Below are 15,688 nucleotides of genomic sequence, written 5' to 3' on the forward strand. Positions count from 1 at the left end.
CTAATTTTGAAACTACAATATATATGAGAACATTTAAAAGTTTTACAGAACCTGACTGGGTCCTAATTTCAAAATGAGATCCAGATCTGGTTCCAGCTGGAAACTAAGTTAAAATCCTAGATCCAGCCAGATATTAATTTTATAGATCTTGTAGATCACTTGATGTTGTAGATAATATAAACCTTATAAAATGTTCAAAACTTTATAAGAGCAGACTTTATTTTTAAAATTCAATCTAAAAACTGATAAGAAAGTACAATATTATCTACTAATAAACTGCTATTTAAAATAAGTGAGTAAAAGATGAAGATGGACTGTAGAATAATTCAAAGTTTCTCTAACTCTTAAAAATCTGTTCACAGTAAATAAAGAAAACTCTTTTGTATACCTGATTTTTAAGTAAATCTACAGAAATACCTTTAACAGCAGCTATAGTTTGTTAAGTCTATCAACAATAAATAGTGAACACAAATTCAAAAAATAAAAATGATATTGTTTAAAGCTTTCTAGCAACCAAACTTATTAAAATCTTTTTATAGATTTTTTTTGAATTTTTATTGCAGCCCTTTAAATATATTCAATTATTTAGTTTACCTGTTTACTTATATTTTTAAACTTTACAAGTAGTACTTGTTGATATAGTAATTATTCACTCTAATTTTAATCTTACCTAAACTTTTAGAACAGTCATGGGTACTTAAAGATAAAAATGGTTGTTCAGTCTCAAGAAACAGCAGCAAAAATTATTCAGAATGCTTGGAGAAAGAAAGTTGTAAGTGTTTTTTATAGTGATTTTTTTTTATGTAAATATCTACTAAAATTAATCTTCTTTCTTTTTTTTTCTTACTTTGCAACATACATGTTGAAGCGTAATTTATTTTTGATGTTTACTTACTAGATTTGTTTAAAAGAAGTTAGACATCTTCATTTTATTCTTTATAAACACTACTTAGTCAACTTCAAAATATTGTTTTCAGTTATGTGTTTTTTTATTCATTTTACTATCTGCATTTAATTATAAAATATTTTTTTAGTTATTAAATGATTTTTAAAAACAATCTAAAATTTTGTATAATGATTCTGAATTTACAATGTTTACTAAAGTTTAATACTTTTCATTGTTTGTGTGTTAGATTTTTTTGTTAAATATTTTAGCCATAGCAAAAAGTATTTTTGTACACTAGGACCTTTATTTTTGGCACTTTGTTTTTGTTCTTCAAAAAATTATTATTATTAACATTTTTTCATTTAAAATATCTTTATCAGGGTTTCCCAAAGTTGGCAATTTCGCCTCTGGGGGCAATTTTAAAATTTTGTGGAATTTAAAAATTTTTAAACCTACGCTAGACATTCTTGAGTTGCAGATGAAAAGCAAAAAGGTCTGAGTGTTTTGTTGAGGGGCAATAACTTTTTTAATTTCATTAAAGGGGGCAATTAAAAAAAAAAATTGTGAAACCCTGATCTATATCTATTCTTAAATTTTAACATATAGTTTCTGCACAAAATGTTAAATACAAAAAAACAATTACTGATATCATCAAATATATGCTTACAAGTTTTTAATAACTTTTTCTGAGAATTTTACATTTTTATAGCTTTACAAATGTATTTTTCAAGGACACCCAAGTGTTCAAGTATTACAAGCATTTGTTAAGTTTATCAGCTAAAGGTAGCCCAGCAAGCATGTTAAAATGCATAAATCCAAATGAAGCTAAACTGCTAGATGATGCTTCAGGAATACATATTAGATTCCGTTTGATGGGGGTATGTTTTATTTAAAAATAATACTTTTATACAAAAAATTAATTACATGTTGCTTTAAAAAGCTTTGTAATTATGAAAATTTCACATCTTTTAATTTGATAATATTTGTTATTAATTTATCTTAAGTTTAGATAAGAAATTTTTATTTTTAGGAAAAGTTTCCCCCGAGCATATGCTACAAAATTTACACTCATAGACCAGTGCAAGATATATGTTCTAATAGTCCTAAAGACTATACAAGTCTCAGAGCCAAGAGTAAACATGCTAAATTACATAATAATAGGTATTGTTTTAACTTTTCAACTATGCTTTTTTATTAAGATCTTAAAATATTACCATAATAAAGATCCACCTTGATTTTTACAAGTTGATCTTATTTTATAGAGTTTTATCTGAGCTATCAGATATTGTTAACCACTTAAAAAAAAATTCAAAGTATTTTTTTAGATATAATAAGCAACCAAAGTTGGTGACCTCAATAGGTTCCAAATGTTGTTCTGAGGATGACGTTAAGCTGTTTTGGTGTATAACTCAATAACCAAAAGGTTTTTTGTACACCAGGTACCTCAGACCAAACCTTTTGAGCGTTATTTTTTGTTGTTTAGTAAACAATAATAATGTAAGGCACAAACAAAAATGCAAAAAAAAACTGTTGTATTAAAAATCTATCTTCTCCTTCATTTTTAACTAATCTTCTTCAAATTTTCAAAAAAAGTCTATTGTTAAATTTTGAAAAGATTGAATGTAGGAATATTTTCAATTTTAAAAATTAAAAAAAAACACCTATTTTTTTAGTTTTTGTATTTAAAAATGCTTTTTTTAATTTTTTTTAATTACAACATTTAAAGTCTTTTAAACTATAAAGGAAACATTTCCTAAAAATTTGAGGTCTCTAGCTCTAAAATGAAGATAGATTTTTAGTGATTTTTTTAAATTTCCGAGAAAATTGACCCTTAAAAATTTTCAGTCCATACATTTGTATTGGAAACTTTTTATAAAAATTACAATATCTCAAAAGTTAAATAAGATTTTTTTATTCTAAAAAACTTGCTTGTAGTTAGTACTTAAAGCTTTCATATAAAAGCTTATTTTATTTTAAATAAAAAAAATTGTTGGACTCCCTATGCCCTAAAGAGTTTTATTTTACTCTAAAAAATTTTTTAGCAAATTTTTGATAGTTTATCTCATTACAAGTATTTTAGTTGGAAAGAAGGTATTTTAAATGTGGTACAGTTCACTGGCTACTCACATTTTATAAAAGTAAAAATTACAGGCTAGAAACATCGGACTCTAACAAATGCAATAAAACTGGTTGGTATGAAAGGTTTGAAAATAATGGTTGGAGAGTAGTTACAAGTTCTCAACTCCAATACACTAATAATGTTAGCTAAATCTAAGATATTTTTTAAGACTTAATGAAGTTCTGTTAGTCAAAGTAGATTCTAAAATGAATGTATTTGTTTTGTTACATATGAAACATTTATATTGGACTTTGTTTCTTTTTTTTTTACTTAAAAAAATATTTTTTTATAGATTTATATTGACTTTTATTAATATATAGCATATCTTTGTAGTTCAATAAATACTTATAACAAAATTATGTGATCTCAATGCTTCACTTTTATCCATATCTTAAAGAAAAGTTTACAAAACATTTTAGTTTTTAGTGCTTAATTTTAACAACTGCTACAACTTACTTATATAGGAATAATTATAAAGTTCAATTGTTGATACTCAAAAATGTTTGCTTCTTTTACATGAACGATTACTTGAAATAATCTAAAGTGTCTATTTGTTTTGCGTTGCTTGTAAAAAGTACCATTTTTCTCGGTTTTGTCACTAAACTAGTATGATTCGTTATTAAAAGTTAAAGAACTATTTTATAATCTTACTAAAACTTAATAACTTTTACTTATAAAATTATCTGCCCAAAAATTGCGTTTAACATACTAAAAGTATTTTGCAGTGATATATTTATTTTACAAAACTATTACCTTAACTTAAGTTTATTTCAAGTCATCACACTTAATGAAAGTAAATTATTAATAGAAATTATAAGCTGATATTAACTATCAGCGCTATACCTAAATCTCTAATGATGTTTATAATAATTTTAAATGTTTTTTTTAAGTTTAGCTTAATTTTTTAAGGTTTTAATAAGGATTCCACCTTGACTTTGTAAAGTTTTATCTCAACATCTACATACTTTTTACAAAATTTGAAGTACTTTTTTAGATATAAAAAACTAAAGTTGACTTAAATAAGTTTTGTATAGAACAATGTTTAACAAACTCATTTTCATAAACACCACTTTTTCAAAAAGTTAAAAAAATATCGCCCTTACTCAACATTACAAACACTATAATATCTAGTGTGAGTTTTGAATTTTTCGTGAAATGAAAGACCTTCTTTATATCTGTTTTCTGCTCTTCAGTACAAACACCAGATTCTCTAGTGTAAGTTTCAAATTTTCTCTTGAAATGTACCTAAGCAACCCTTATGACCCCTCTACTAGTCACGCCCCCTAATTTTAGCCCCTTTGCAGATTAACGCCCTCTGACTTGCTAAAATGGCCCATAAAAGGCCATATAGACCTTTTCGGAAAACCTTGGATTTGAAGGTGCAAACTAAAAAAAAACGAAAAAAGACTGTTTTATTTAAAGTCTATGTTTTTTATTTTTAACTAGTTTTTCAAACTTTAATAGTTTACTTTATTTTTTAATTCAAAACACTATGTTCAGTAATTTATAGTTTTAAGAACTTTTTTATGGATTGTTTTTTTGATATTTTTGAACAATATTTTTTGTATTTTCTTACTCTAAAAACCACTGTTTACAAATGAAAGTCTTAAAACTAATGAAAAAATAATTCTGAAAAGTTTTATTTTTCTTGCTCGAAAACCAAAAAAAAAAGGAGATTACTTTTGGTGATAAGTTTCAGAGAAATCTGACAAAGAAAAAAACGCGGTTCATACATTGTATCATTTAAAAAAATCAAATGGTAGTTTTTTAAAATATATAAGTTTTTATTGCACAATACATAAGTTTTAAACGTTTTCAGATTTACAATCAGTCCTCAATAATTTAAGACACATTTAGTATTATATCAGAAACATTTTACAAAGACTGTTTATTAAAATTTAAATTAAGTTTTGTGATTCTTTAAATAGTGAAATAACTTTTATACTTGTTAATGTTAATTTTTATAAAAACTTTAACCATTGTTTGTTGAATGACAAAGAAGTACTTAAAAGTTTGGTCTAAGGACCTGGTGTGCGATTTAGTTTTTACGAACTTAGTGAGTTATTCTATTTGTTATTTTAATTAGTAAAGTTACTTTATTAAGCTAAGAAAATTAAAAATGCAAAACTATTGACTTTAAATTTTGAAATTTAAGTTATGTAAAAAATAGATAATCTGTGAATGTGAAAACCTAGATGTAAACTAATGTAGTTTAAATAATACACTTAAACATTATTGTAAAGTAAAACAAACTTTAATATTAATTTTTATAAAATTTGAAGGGTTTTTCATTATAATAACTTTTGTTTTAGTTAATTCAAAAGGAACCAAACCAAACTATAAAGTTTCATCATAGCAAACTACGCAGAAAACAAGATGTCCAATTAAAAAGAAAACGAAGAAAAATTGAGTGGATGAATAAAATGTACAAGTAAATTAACTATGGGATAAACTAAACTCTTGTTTAAAACTAAAAGTATATTTGCGCTTATTTAATTTCATTACGATATAGACAAAGTTTATAGTTAATTAGATAAATTAAAAATCTGTAAAACTAAATTTAGTTTTACTTCTAAAACTTTTCATTACTCTTTTAGATAAACAAGTTTTTTTTAACTTAGTACAACTTATTTATTTCTGGAAACTTTTGTCAATCTATATTTTTAACTTTTTAAATAATTGCAAAATAAAAGTTTGCCTTTCTTTTAAAAGCTTTAATGCTAAAAATTTTAAGCTTTAAAGTTTTTTTTTAAACTTTTTCTAGTCAAAGAGCAACTCGATGAAAAACTAACTAGAAGCAACGATTAATAATTATTGAAAATGTTTAACGTTTTTATAATAACTATTCAAATAAAGATGTGCAAATTAAATATTTTATTTACAACAAGGTTTCGGTGACAAAAAAATTGCGACTTATTTTACTTGAAGAGGGCGTAATTTTTTTGTCACCGAAACCTGGTTGTAAATAAAATAATTAATTTGCACAAATTTTTTTAAATAAGCTCTTTACATTTCAGTAAATTGAGCAATCTTTTTTAGTTAAGACAAATAACTATATATAATAACTATTCAAAAACATAAATTTAAGCGTTTGTTAACAAAAGATCCTAGCAAAACAAGTTTACTTGAATATATAATAATAACAAATTATACAGTATCCTTTCTTTATTACACTAGCACATGTTTCTTTGTGTTAGTGTAATAAAGAAAGGATACTGTATAATTTGTTATGATTTTTATAATTTTCAGCAGTTTTATATTTTTTTTTACTTGGAGAGGTCGCAATTTTTCTGTCACTGAAACCGGGTCGTAAATAGAATAATTAATTTGCACACCTCTATTTATAATACTCAATAAAATCTTTATACAAAATAGAAATTTAAAATAAAAAAATCTTAGTTATTTTGAAGTGTTATATTTTTTGTTGCAGTTTTTTTTTATTAATCCTTTATTGTTTCTGATAGATACTATCTTATAAAACTTTTTATTAATACCTAGAAACGGCATGAATGTTTGTAATTCAAATAACAAAAGTATCAATGACTTAGTATCTCAAGCAACAGAAGCAATTCTAAGCACTTATGAAAAAAACGGCTGTAAAAACATTCAGGATTGGGAAGTTAGTTTCACTTTAAACTTGATAAAAAGTTAGGGTGCTTAAATTAAATTTTAAAAATTCAGTTAAGTTCATACTTTTTTCCAATTAGCTTACCTTGTCTCACTGATTTTAAGTCTCTAGTTTTTTTAAGCAATCAAAGAGTGCACTTATTTTTTGTATTGAAAGTTTAATGTTAAATATTTAGGTAGACGAGCTTTTGAAATGGACAAATCAATTAAGTTTTGAAGATTATCAAAAAAATTGGAGCTGTAAATACACGAGCAAACCTTCTAATGGAACAAATTCAATTAAAAAACACTGTAAAAGTATTAATGACCAAAGTTATTTATTTGACAAAGGAAATCATAATACTGATAAAATTAACAAGGCTCCATTGAATAGTCCTAGATAATGTTTCTATTTACATGTTTAGCAAAAACTTGAATTTTTTTTTGGTGTTCTTTAAATAAGTTTTTATTATTAAGAAAATCTTGGCTCATTTACAAACTCTATTTTTTTTATTTTTGCATTTAATACGTTTTTATCATGCTTTTAAAACATAAATCAGTTTGACTTGATCTAGTTAAGCAACTTTTTAAATAGCCTAATTGTTTTTATTTAAGTCTTTTTCTTGAATTTATTATTCTAATCATGTTTTTTGATTCTTTATTTTTCGCTTCATTTTCGTTTGCGAATTGATCATAAGGTAAATAAAGTATATAACTTAAACTTTTAGATGGATTTTTTCAAATACTTACTGAGTTTTGAAGTTTTTAGTAAGCTTGTTTATAAGCAAAGCAACAAAATTGAAATTTTACATGATCTAGAGTAATATTTTTTTAAAGGATCTGAAATAAACAAGCAAATCTTATTTTAATAGTTATAAAAAATTAAAACTTCAAAAGTAAAAATATTAATCAAAACGTTAAAACATTTTGTAAACACTCATTAGTTTTTTCATAACTTTGTTGACAAAACTATGTTTTGTCAAATTTTTTTTACTCAGTTGAGAATACATGAAAGACATTCTCATTTATTTCCGATATTCCTCCAAAAACTTAGTTTAGAAACAGTCCAGAAAAAAGTTATTTCATTTACTCTTTACCCCAGACTTTAAACATGACAAACTTTGTGATTTTTTTTGTTTAAAAACAATGAAATTAAGTTACTTGAAAAAACATTAATAACTGAAAGTTTTAAGTTTATTAAAAAATATTTCTCCAATACAGATTAGTGTAATAGAAACACTTAACACATTTTGTAAATTGAAGCAGTTGTTTTTATTTTATTAATGGCATGTGTCAGAATTGTGCGGAAAAATATAAACTTACTTTAACACACAAACGTAACTAAAAAATCGAACCAAATCCTTAAGTTTTATTGTTTAAGCCGTAGAGCAAAAGTGTAAGCACATACGTGCAAAAATGTCATCCCATGCAGTTTTTATATATTGCCTTTTATAATATTAGTTGGACAAACATTGAAAAATAGTAGATGCTCATATTTCTTACGAAAGTACTCGGATTGATCGTGGTTCACTAGTTAAAATATACAGTATTAAGTCACAATTTCGACAAGAATTAGAACATTTTATGATAACACATACTATGTAGGCAATTTGATTACAATAAATTATTTTTATATGAGATGAACGTAATAAAAAACTTTAACAAAATAAAAATTTTTATTTTTGTAAAAAGTTAAAAAACTCAAAATATACAAGGATTTCTTATTGTGCTTTTTAATAGCTTATAGTTATTTAAAACAATACATATTTCACGAAGCACAACAGTAAACTTATAAAAAGTGTTCAACTAGAAAATATTTAAATCTAGGGAAAAAATTTTACTACGTTCTCAGTTTAGGAATTTGCATTTCTAATTTCCACTTGAAGTATTTTGTAAAGATATTTGAATTTTTCTTGAATTGTATAATTGAATTGCTCTGTTGTTAATTTTGCAATGATTAAAATTCGTAGATCTTATTGTAAGCAGTAGTTAGAATAAAAACGTATTTAAGCTATACTGTATTTCAGAACTATCAATTATGATTTAATAATTTAAAAGTTTCATAACTTAACGATGAGTACAATGGAAAATTTTATGACTGAAATGAATGCATAATTTAAGTAAAAGTAGAAGTTTAAATAAGCTTTATTTATTTTACTTTCAACATTACAGAAAAAATAAAATAATGTACAAAAAAATGTTTTAAGTTTGTGCTTGTTTTCAGGATGTAACATATCTTTTCAAAATTTATGTAAATTTTTGATTATCAAACGTAGTCATAAAATGTTAAAACTGTTTATTTCTTTTAATAACTATTGAAAAGTCAAAAAATTGTTATTAACTTACTAAAAAAGCTTTAGCCATGAGAGAATATATTTTATTATCCGTACAGTTTTTTGTAATAGTCTTTGTAACTTCATTGTCTATAACAAAAAGAAGCTTTAACTTTTTTTTTAATGATTGATCTATCACCTGCAAAAGTATAAATAAAAAGTATAATTATATTTAGCGTTTAAAATCCAAAAAAGACAAATATTTAATTTAAAAAAAAATTAACACTTTAATTAATACACTAGTTAAAGTTACAGAAACTACAGCACCTGTTGAAGTTGTGAAACAAACTCATCGTCTTTAACAAATTCTTCTGATATTATTACTATAACAGACTTGTCTACCTTTTCCAAGTTTTTTGCAAAACTTTCTGTTTTGTCTGTTTTTTTAAATCTCAGAATTAGATGTTGAACTAAGAAAAATTTACAAAAACTAAAGGTTGTTTAAAAGTAAAAGACATTTTGTTAAAATAGTTGATACTTCGTTTTGTAAAACGCAGACGTTAAAATAGATTGAAAATTTTATTAACCGATTATAAAAAGATGGAAGTTTTTAAAGGTCTGATAAACATTCTTATTTTTAATGTTTAAATCTTTTGTATGATCAAAAATTAATAATTAAATAAAATTTAGTTCAAATTCATAAGACATGAAGTAAATCCTTTTTGATTCTGGTTTTGAAAATTAAAAGCTAACAAACATTTAGCAATATCCATTTGTCTGTTGCTGTCAATTACAGAGCATCCAAGCTGTCTAAAGATGAAGCTCAAAGAGTCAATTAAAAATTTGAGTTCTGACCTCATCTCAAACAATTCAGTGGTGGGTACAGAATAAAAAATAAAAACAAAGAAAAACTCTAAAAAAAAATTATTTTTGGTTAAACTAAAGTTGTATATTAATAATACAAAAAACTTTACCAGCCGGTTTTGAAAAGTATCTTCTGTAAAATATGACTGATGGAATTTTAATGAATGAAAACATTTTGAAAGTAAGTGTTGCCAAAAGAGTTGTTATAATAAATGTAGCTAACAAGCACTTTAAAACGTAATTAGCTTCAGTTTTTTCTTCAAGTTTTATGTAGCACTTTTCAGAATCAATGCCCTGAGGTACATTTCTCTTTAACTCATACACTCCTAAATCTTCGGAGTTAAAATTTCTGTTTAAATCATTATAGTTATGCACTTGAGCATCAAAGTATTTTGCATCTTACTTAAACAACATTTGCAACAAGCAAAGCAAATGTAAAACTATTTTTTAAACTTTTATCACATTTTTATTTAGAGACTATTTTTGTTGCTTAAATTTTTTTAAATCATAATTTTTTTTTAAGATAAGTATATAAATATTTTTGTTAGTTATATGCTTTATATTTTCTTTTTATCTCAAGATAAAATTTTTGTACATTTTTTGTTTACTATTAAATCTACCATATATATATTATTCTGTTTGTTGGTTTATATGTAAAAATATTGTTGCTTATACATTGAAAAAACATTTACTTAAACTTTCTAGTGTTCTAGAAACTGTTTGTACTGACTTAAAGAAAATGGTAAAGTTCACTATTTGCTTGGTCGTTTCCAAAATACTTTGGGTTTTCACACAAATATTTTTGTCGACTCTCGTTCTAAAAAAGTTTAGGATAAAATAAAAGTTCTTTTTTATAATAGCATATGTAACAGATCTTAAATACTTTTGTTTAAATATAAATAAAAAACTTTCAATTTTGATTTATTAAAGTACAACTACTTACATATATCTTCAAACATAATGTGTAAATTTGACAGATAACTTTTAAAATATGTACATAGTTTACATAATGTTTATAGTTTACTTTTGATAAAATAACTAAAATTAACTCGAAGTACGAAGTAATTTGTTATCTTATACAAGTTTAATTAATGTAATAATATAAATTCGAGTATAAAAGTTCTTAAATGTTTTTTAAAGCTTAGTACCACAATAGTTACTTCGGCTAATTTTCTATAAATTCATAATCTATTCAAATGATTAATACTAATTATAAATGTTAATAAACTTACGTTTGACAAAAACCGTTACTGTTTTCTAAATCCACTGTTTGAACATCATGGTAGGTAGAGCATAACACACTATTATTCTGAAGGTTTTTTATTTCTTTCTTTATTACTAATTATTTAATAATTACTTAAACTTCTCAGTTCCTATAAATGTCCTGATTTTTATAACTTAACTACTAAAACAATAACTAAGAACATCAGTTGTTAAACTAAGTATTATTAGTATGAGCAGAAATAAAACAAAAAAATTACTACTTATTTTGTATTTATAAAAGTTTAGTTTTTAAAACTAGTATTTTAAAGTTTAGTTTTGTAAATTTTTACCTTATTTATAGATCTAAATTTGCTATTAACATGTTTTTTTAAACTATGAACAGCAACTTATTGTTTTTTTGTCTGAAAAAAACTTATTACAAAGTTTAAAATAACAAATTTTATACGTACAAAGTTATTATTTTTTTATCTAATTTAATGTAATAAAGTTTTCTAGTTCATAGAAGCTGTGTTTTTTTATTTAAAAGACCCTAAAAAATATTTCTCCAGTACTCGTTATCCTTTACTTAAATTACGTTTTGTAGCATTTGATTCACGTAAAAATTTTAAATGTTGTTACATAACCTTATCTATTTAGAAGAATCTGATGTGAAACTGAATCAAAATAAGTTAAAACTATTTATATTATCTCTTATTTTACGTTGCTTAAAATCGTTTAATAACCTTCGATAAAATAAAACCAGGAGTAATATACAACGAATCAAAGCCTATGGAGCTAATAAAGCTGAATGACACATTTTCTTTTAAAATTGCTTCAAATGAGTTCGAAGGACAAACTATGTTTTTGTTTGCCTGTATTGCCTTATCTGTAAAAAAAAAATAATTTAAATGTATAGTACTTTTGCTTTGATATTATTAGATTACTAAATAAATGTTTTATTTTTTGCTTTTATAGTCAAATACAAACTTTTTTATTTTCTTTTTTAATTGCTCGGTCATCTAGCTTTACACCATTTATTTACTTAAACTGTTTTGTGAGCTATAAAATATTCTTTTAAATGTTGAAAAATATTCTCAAAAAAAACATACAAACAGAATACAAAACACAACACATATCTTATCATTAACATTTTAAATGATAAACAATAGCGCTTTAATAATATTTAGAAGTCTTCTTAAAAAAATTGACCGAAACATAAACTAGGGTTACATAAATCTAATGTAATATAATAATTTATAGGTTTAAGTTAATTTTGGTTCAAAAAGGAAAGAAAAAGTTAATACTGCGGTTCAGTTAGACTAAACCACAGGGGCGTGTTTTGACTGGTTTCCTGTTTCATGTGAACCCCCTGAAAAAAAAGAAAAACAGATTCTTAGAATATCACTAAAAACGTTATTTATTGACTTTTTTTTGGTTATTTGATAAACTTTGAATAATGAATGTTTAATTTATAACACTGAAAGATTATAAGTTTCCGTAACAATATACTCGTTTTTGCCCAGCTGAAATAGATTTCAAATAAAATTTTAATTGTGACATAATAATAGGTAAAACTCTGCCCAAGACCTGCAGACACTGCTGAATCAGTTTTCTTCGGCATGCTCGGATTTCGGCCTTACTATAAGCCTTTAAAAGACTAAAATTCTAGGTCAAGGAACAAATATTTTACCATCAATCAAGATCAATTGTAAGGATATCGAGAATGTAGATAACTTTGTATACCTTGGCTCAAATGTTGCGTCAAACGCATCATTGGACAAAGAAATAAATAGTCGCATTGGCAAAGCATCAGGCACTTTCGCTCGCTTGACTGCAAGAGTTTGGGATAACCAAAAGCTAAGCATTCGAACAAAGGCTAACGTTTACCGTTCCTGTGTCTGCAGTACTCTGCTTTACGGTAGCGAGACATGGACGTTACCTAGCGTAAAGGAGAAGAAAATCAATACCTTCCACCTACGATGCCTTCGTCGCATCCTTGGAATTACATGGCAGCAAAAGATCACCAATGAGGAAGTGTTGAGACGTACTGGTCTTACCACTATGTACTTTACCCTCAGTCAGCGCAGGCTTCGCTGGCTCGGTCATATCCTGAGAATGAATACTGAGCGGATCCCAAAGTTTCTATTGTATGGCGAGTTGGTCGTTGGCAAACGAAACCGAGGACGTCCAAAATTACGTTTTAAGGATGTATGCAAGCGCGACCTAAAAAGCTTGAACATTGGAACTGATGATTGGGAGTTGCTTGCAAATGACCGTGCCAAATGGAGATCAACTATACACAAAATACTGCAAGAAAGAGAAAAGGAATATTTTAGAAAAACGAAGAAAAAGATGAAGAAATAAGAATAAGAAGCAGAATGAATTTAATTGTTTTTTTTTTTTGTGTTTGTGTTTTGTTTATTGCATCACTGTGTATGTTTTTTTTTTTTTTTTAACATGTAATTTTTTTTTTTTTTCTTCTCTGTGCACAACACGCATAGCCGATCTCGGCTGATAGCGGGCCTTATTATTAATAGGTAAAAGTTTTAAAGTAGCATTTTTTTTTGGGAAACCTTTTTGAATGATTTATTATCAAGACTTTACATTCTGTTTTAATGGTATTTTTAGATTGTTTAAAGTTCAAAAGTTTTTATTTACCTTAGAAAATGTTATTCAAGCTGTGCTTTTTATTAGTTCTTTTCCAAACAAAATATGAAAGTTAATGATAGTGCTCGTAAAAATTGAATTCTCAGTTGTTTTATTTAACTGACTTGCAATTTTAATTTCGAAAACTTCTAAGAGCTTTCTATTGAGTTTTGTATTATACAACAGATTTATTAAGTTTTTTTTCAAGGTTTAAGCCAATGATTATAATATACTAAGCCTACCTGCAAGTTTTGGTCTTTAATTACCTATATTAGTCATAATACAATATTCGTTATTTTCGTTAATTAAACAAACTGTATGTAATATATTTGTTTTAAAAAACGGCTTTGAATTTTGATATACAATTCGTAAGATCATAACTTTATTCTGGTTCTTTTAGTTGTAATTTATTTAAATTTAATACAGTATAATAAATAAAAAAATATAATATCTTTCTACTACTACTATTTAATTTTTTTTAGCAGAAAAAAGCGTTTTAAACACAGAGTTTTTCGGCTAAATATTGAGTACTTAACTGGCAGTGCATACCTAAATGCTGCGTACTTAAGCGGCAAATTAAGAACAAAAAAAAATTGTGAACCCCTTTTGAAAAATGTCTAGACACGCCACTGCTAAACCATAAGTAGTTTAAAATTTATGTTTCTTTTAAGTTGTAACTGTACAAAAATTAAAAAATTAAGTACAACAAATATCTATAGTTTTAAAAAGCACTGTAAAAAATTGATTAACATTTATCATAACAAAAAGCTTACTTTTAAAACAGAAACCATAATTAATAGTGAAGAACCTCTTTTTCTCATAATTAACCGCACAGGAAATGTGCTTGACGTGTAAATTGTAAAACTTTTCAAAATCAATACGAATCTATAAAAAGTAAGCAAATTTATTTGTAATCTTTTTAATCAAATTTATTTGTGTGTTATAATGTTATTGAGATTTTAAATAATCTTATAGTGTTTTCGTGAAACACAGCAGTACTAATGCATCTGCTTACAAAAAGTAGACTTTTGAAAAAGAAACAGACTTTGTTTTACAAATCCTATATTAGCTTTTTATTAACTATATTTACTAAATAATAAAAACATTCTACAACGGTCTTTAAGGTTTACTGTTGTTTATTTGCCTATGTAGTATTTTTTAATAAGTTTAAAAAAATCAATAATTCCAGTACTTTTGTACCATAGTTTATATACTTCAGTTTTTATGAGATAACTTCAACAAGTAAAAATGTTTTTCTATGTTTTAAATAAGTTTTATTAACATATAAAACAGCTTTGCTTTAATTCTAACAAAAGTTTTAAGTACTTTCTCGACTTTGTTATCTATTTAGTTTTTGAAAATTTACTTTAATATAATTTGGTTTTCGAAAATAAACCTCTTTGTATAAAAACAATTTTTAGCTGTTAATTTTTCTACAGTAAATGATTAAAAACGTTTCAAGTAAAAAAACTAACAGTAAATACATTTGTGTTTTATTAAAGTCTAAATGTACTTAGAGATTGTTCTTTCAAAGTTGCTTACACTTATTTAATAAAAACTTATCAGAATATACTTATCTAAAACAACTATAAGCTTATAAACTTAGGATATTTTTTTATAACCAACTTTGCAATTTCTAAATCCTGGTGTAGGCCTTATTGAAAATCCATCTACTTTTAATATATTGCAATTCAGATACCATGTACAATTGTAATTGATACTTTCGTTTTTCAATACTTTAAAACTCTCATTTTCTATTAAGGGTTTAAATTAAAATAAAATGACTTTAGCTAACTTTTGTAAGCTCTAAATGTTATAACAAATACACAATTTACCTTTACAATCTAGTGTTATTGATTGGTTGACTTGTACATTTATAGAATGGAGTAAATTTTCATCGTTAATAGAACTGTTGCATGTAAGATTATGTATAACATTTACTTTTACTATTATTCTTCGCTGAACTTTTGCCTAAAATTTTTATTAACATTTTATTAATAATAAAAAATATATTAAATATCTTAAACTAGTATTTAGGTATATTCAAAGATTTTGATACTTTGTTAATTTAAAACTTACTTATAACGATAA

At 25.0% G+C, this 15,688-nt stretch overlaps 1 protein-coding gene across 2 annotated transcripts; it reads left to right on the forward strand.

The window, feature by feature from the left end:
- Positions 1 to 686: 686 nt before the first annotated feature.
- LOC145842680 (protein MFI-like) lies at positions 687 to 7,326 on the forward strand. Of its 2 annotated transcripts, none has more exons than XM_082950155.1 (7): positions 687 to 772; positions 1,618 to 1,764; positions 1,917 to 2,047; positions 3,038 to 3,146; positions 5,318 to 5,436; positions 6,504 to 6,624; positions 6,809 to 7,326. In XM_082950155.1, exons 1-7 carry the CDS (start codon positions 710 to 712, stop codon positions 7,013 to 7,015), a joined length of 897 nt encoding a protein of 298 aa, XP_082806281.1. In that variant the 5' UTR covers positions 687 to 709; the 3' UTR covers positions 7,016 to 7,326. The 2 variants fall into 2 exon arrangements, with proteins under 2 accessions (XP_082806281.1, XP_082806282.1); XM_082950156.1 differs by having other exon boundaries at positions 5,318 to 5,430.
- Positions 7,327 to 15,688: the final 8,362 nt, after the last annotated feature.

This window comes from Thalia democratica, chromosome 8 (genome assembly GCF_965202585.1).
Source record: "Thalia democratica chromosome 8, ktThaDemo2.hap1.1, whole genome shotgun sequence".
Lineage (NCBI taxonomy): Eukaryota > Metazoa > Chordata > Thaliacea > Salpida > Salpidae > Thalia > Thalia democratica.

Excerpts from the sequence above, each read along its gene's own strand:
- LOC145842680 (XM_082950155.1), top strand. The coding sequence starts at position 710 with ATGGTTGTTCAGTCTCAAGAAACAGCAGCAAAAATTATTCAGAATGCT. Across the intron at positions 773-1,617 it reads ATGCTTGGAGAAAGAAAGTT|GACACCCAAGTGTTCAAGTA; the intron begins GTAAGTGTTTTT and ends GTATTTTTCAAG. Across the intron at positions 6,625-6,808 it reads AAAACATTCAGGATTGGGAA|GTAGACGAGCTTTTGAAATG; the intron begins GTTAGTTTCACT and ends TTAAATATTTAG.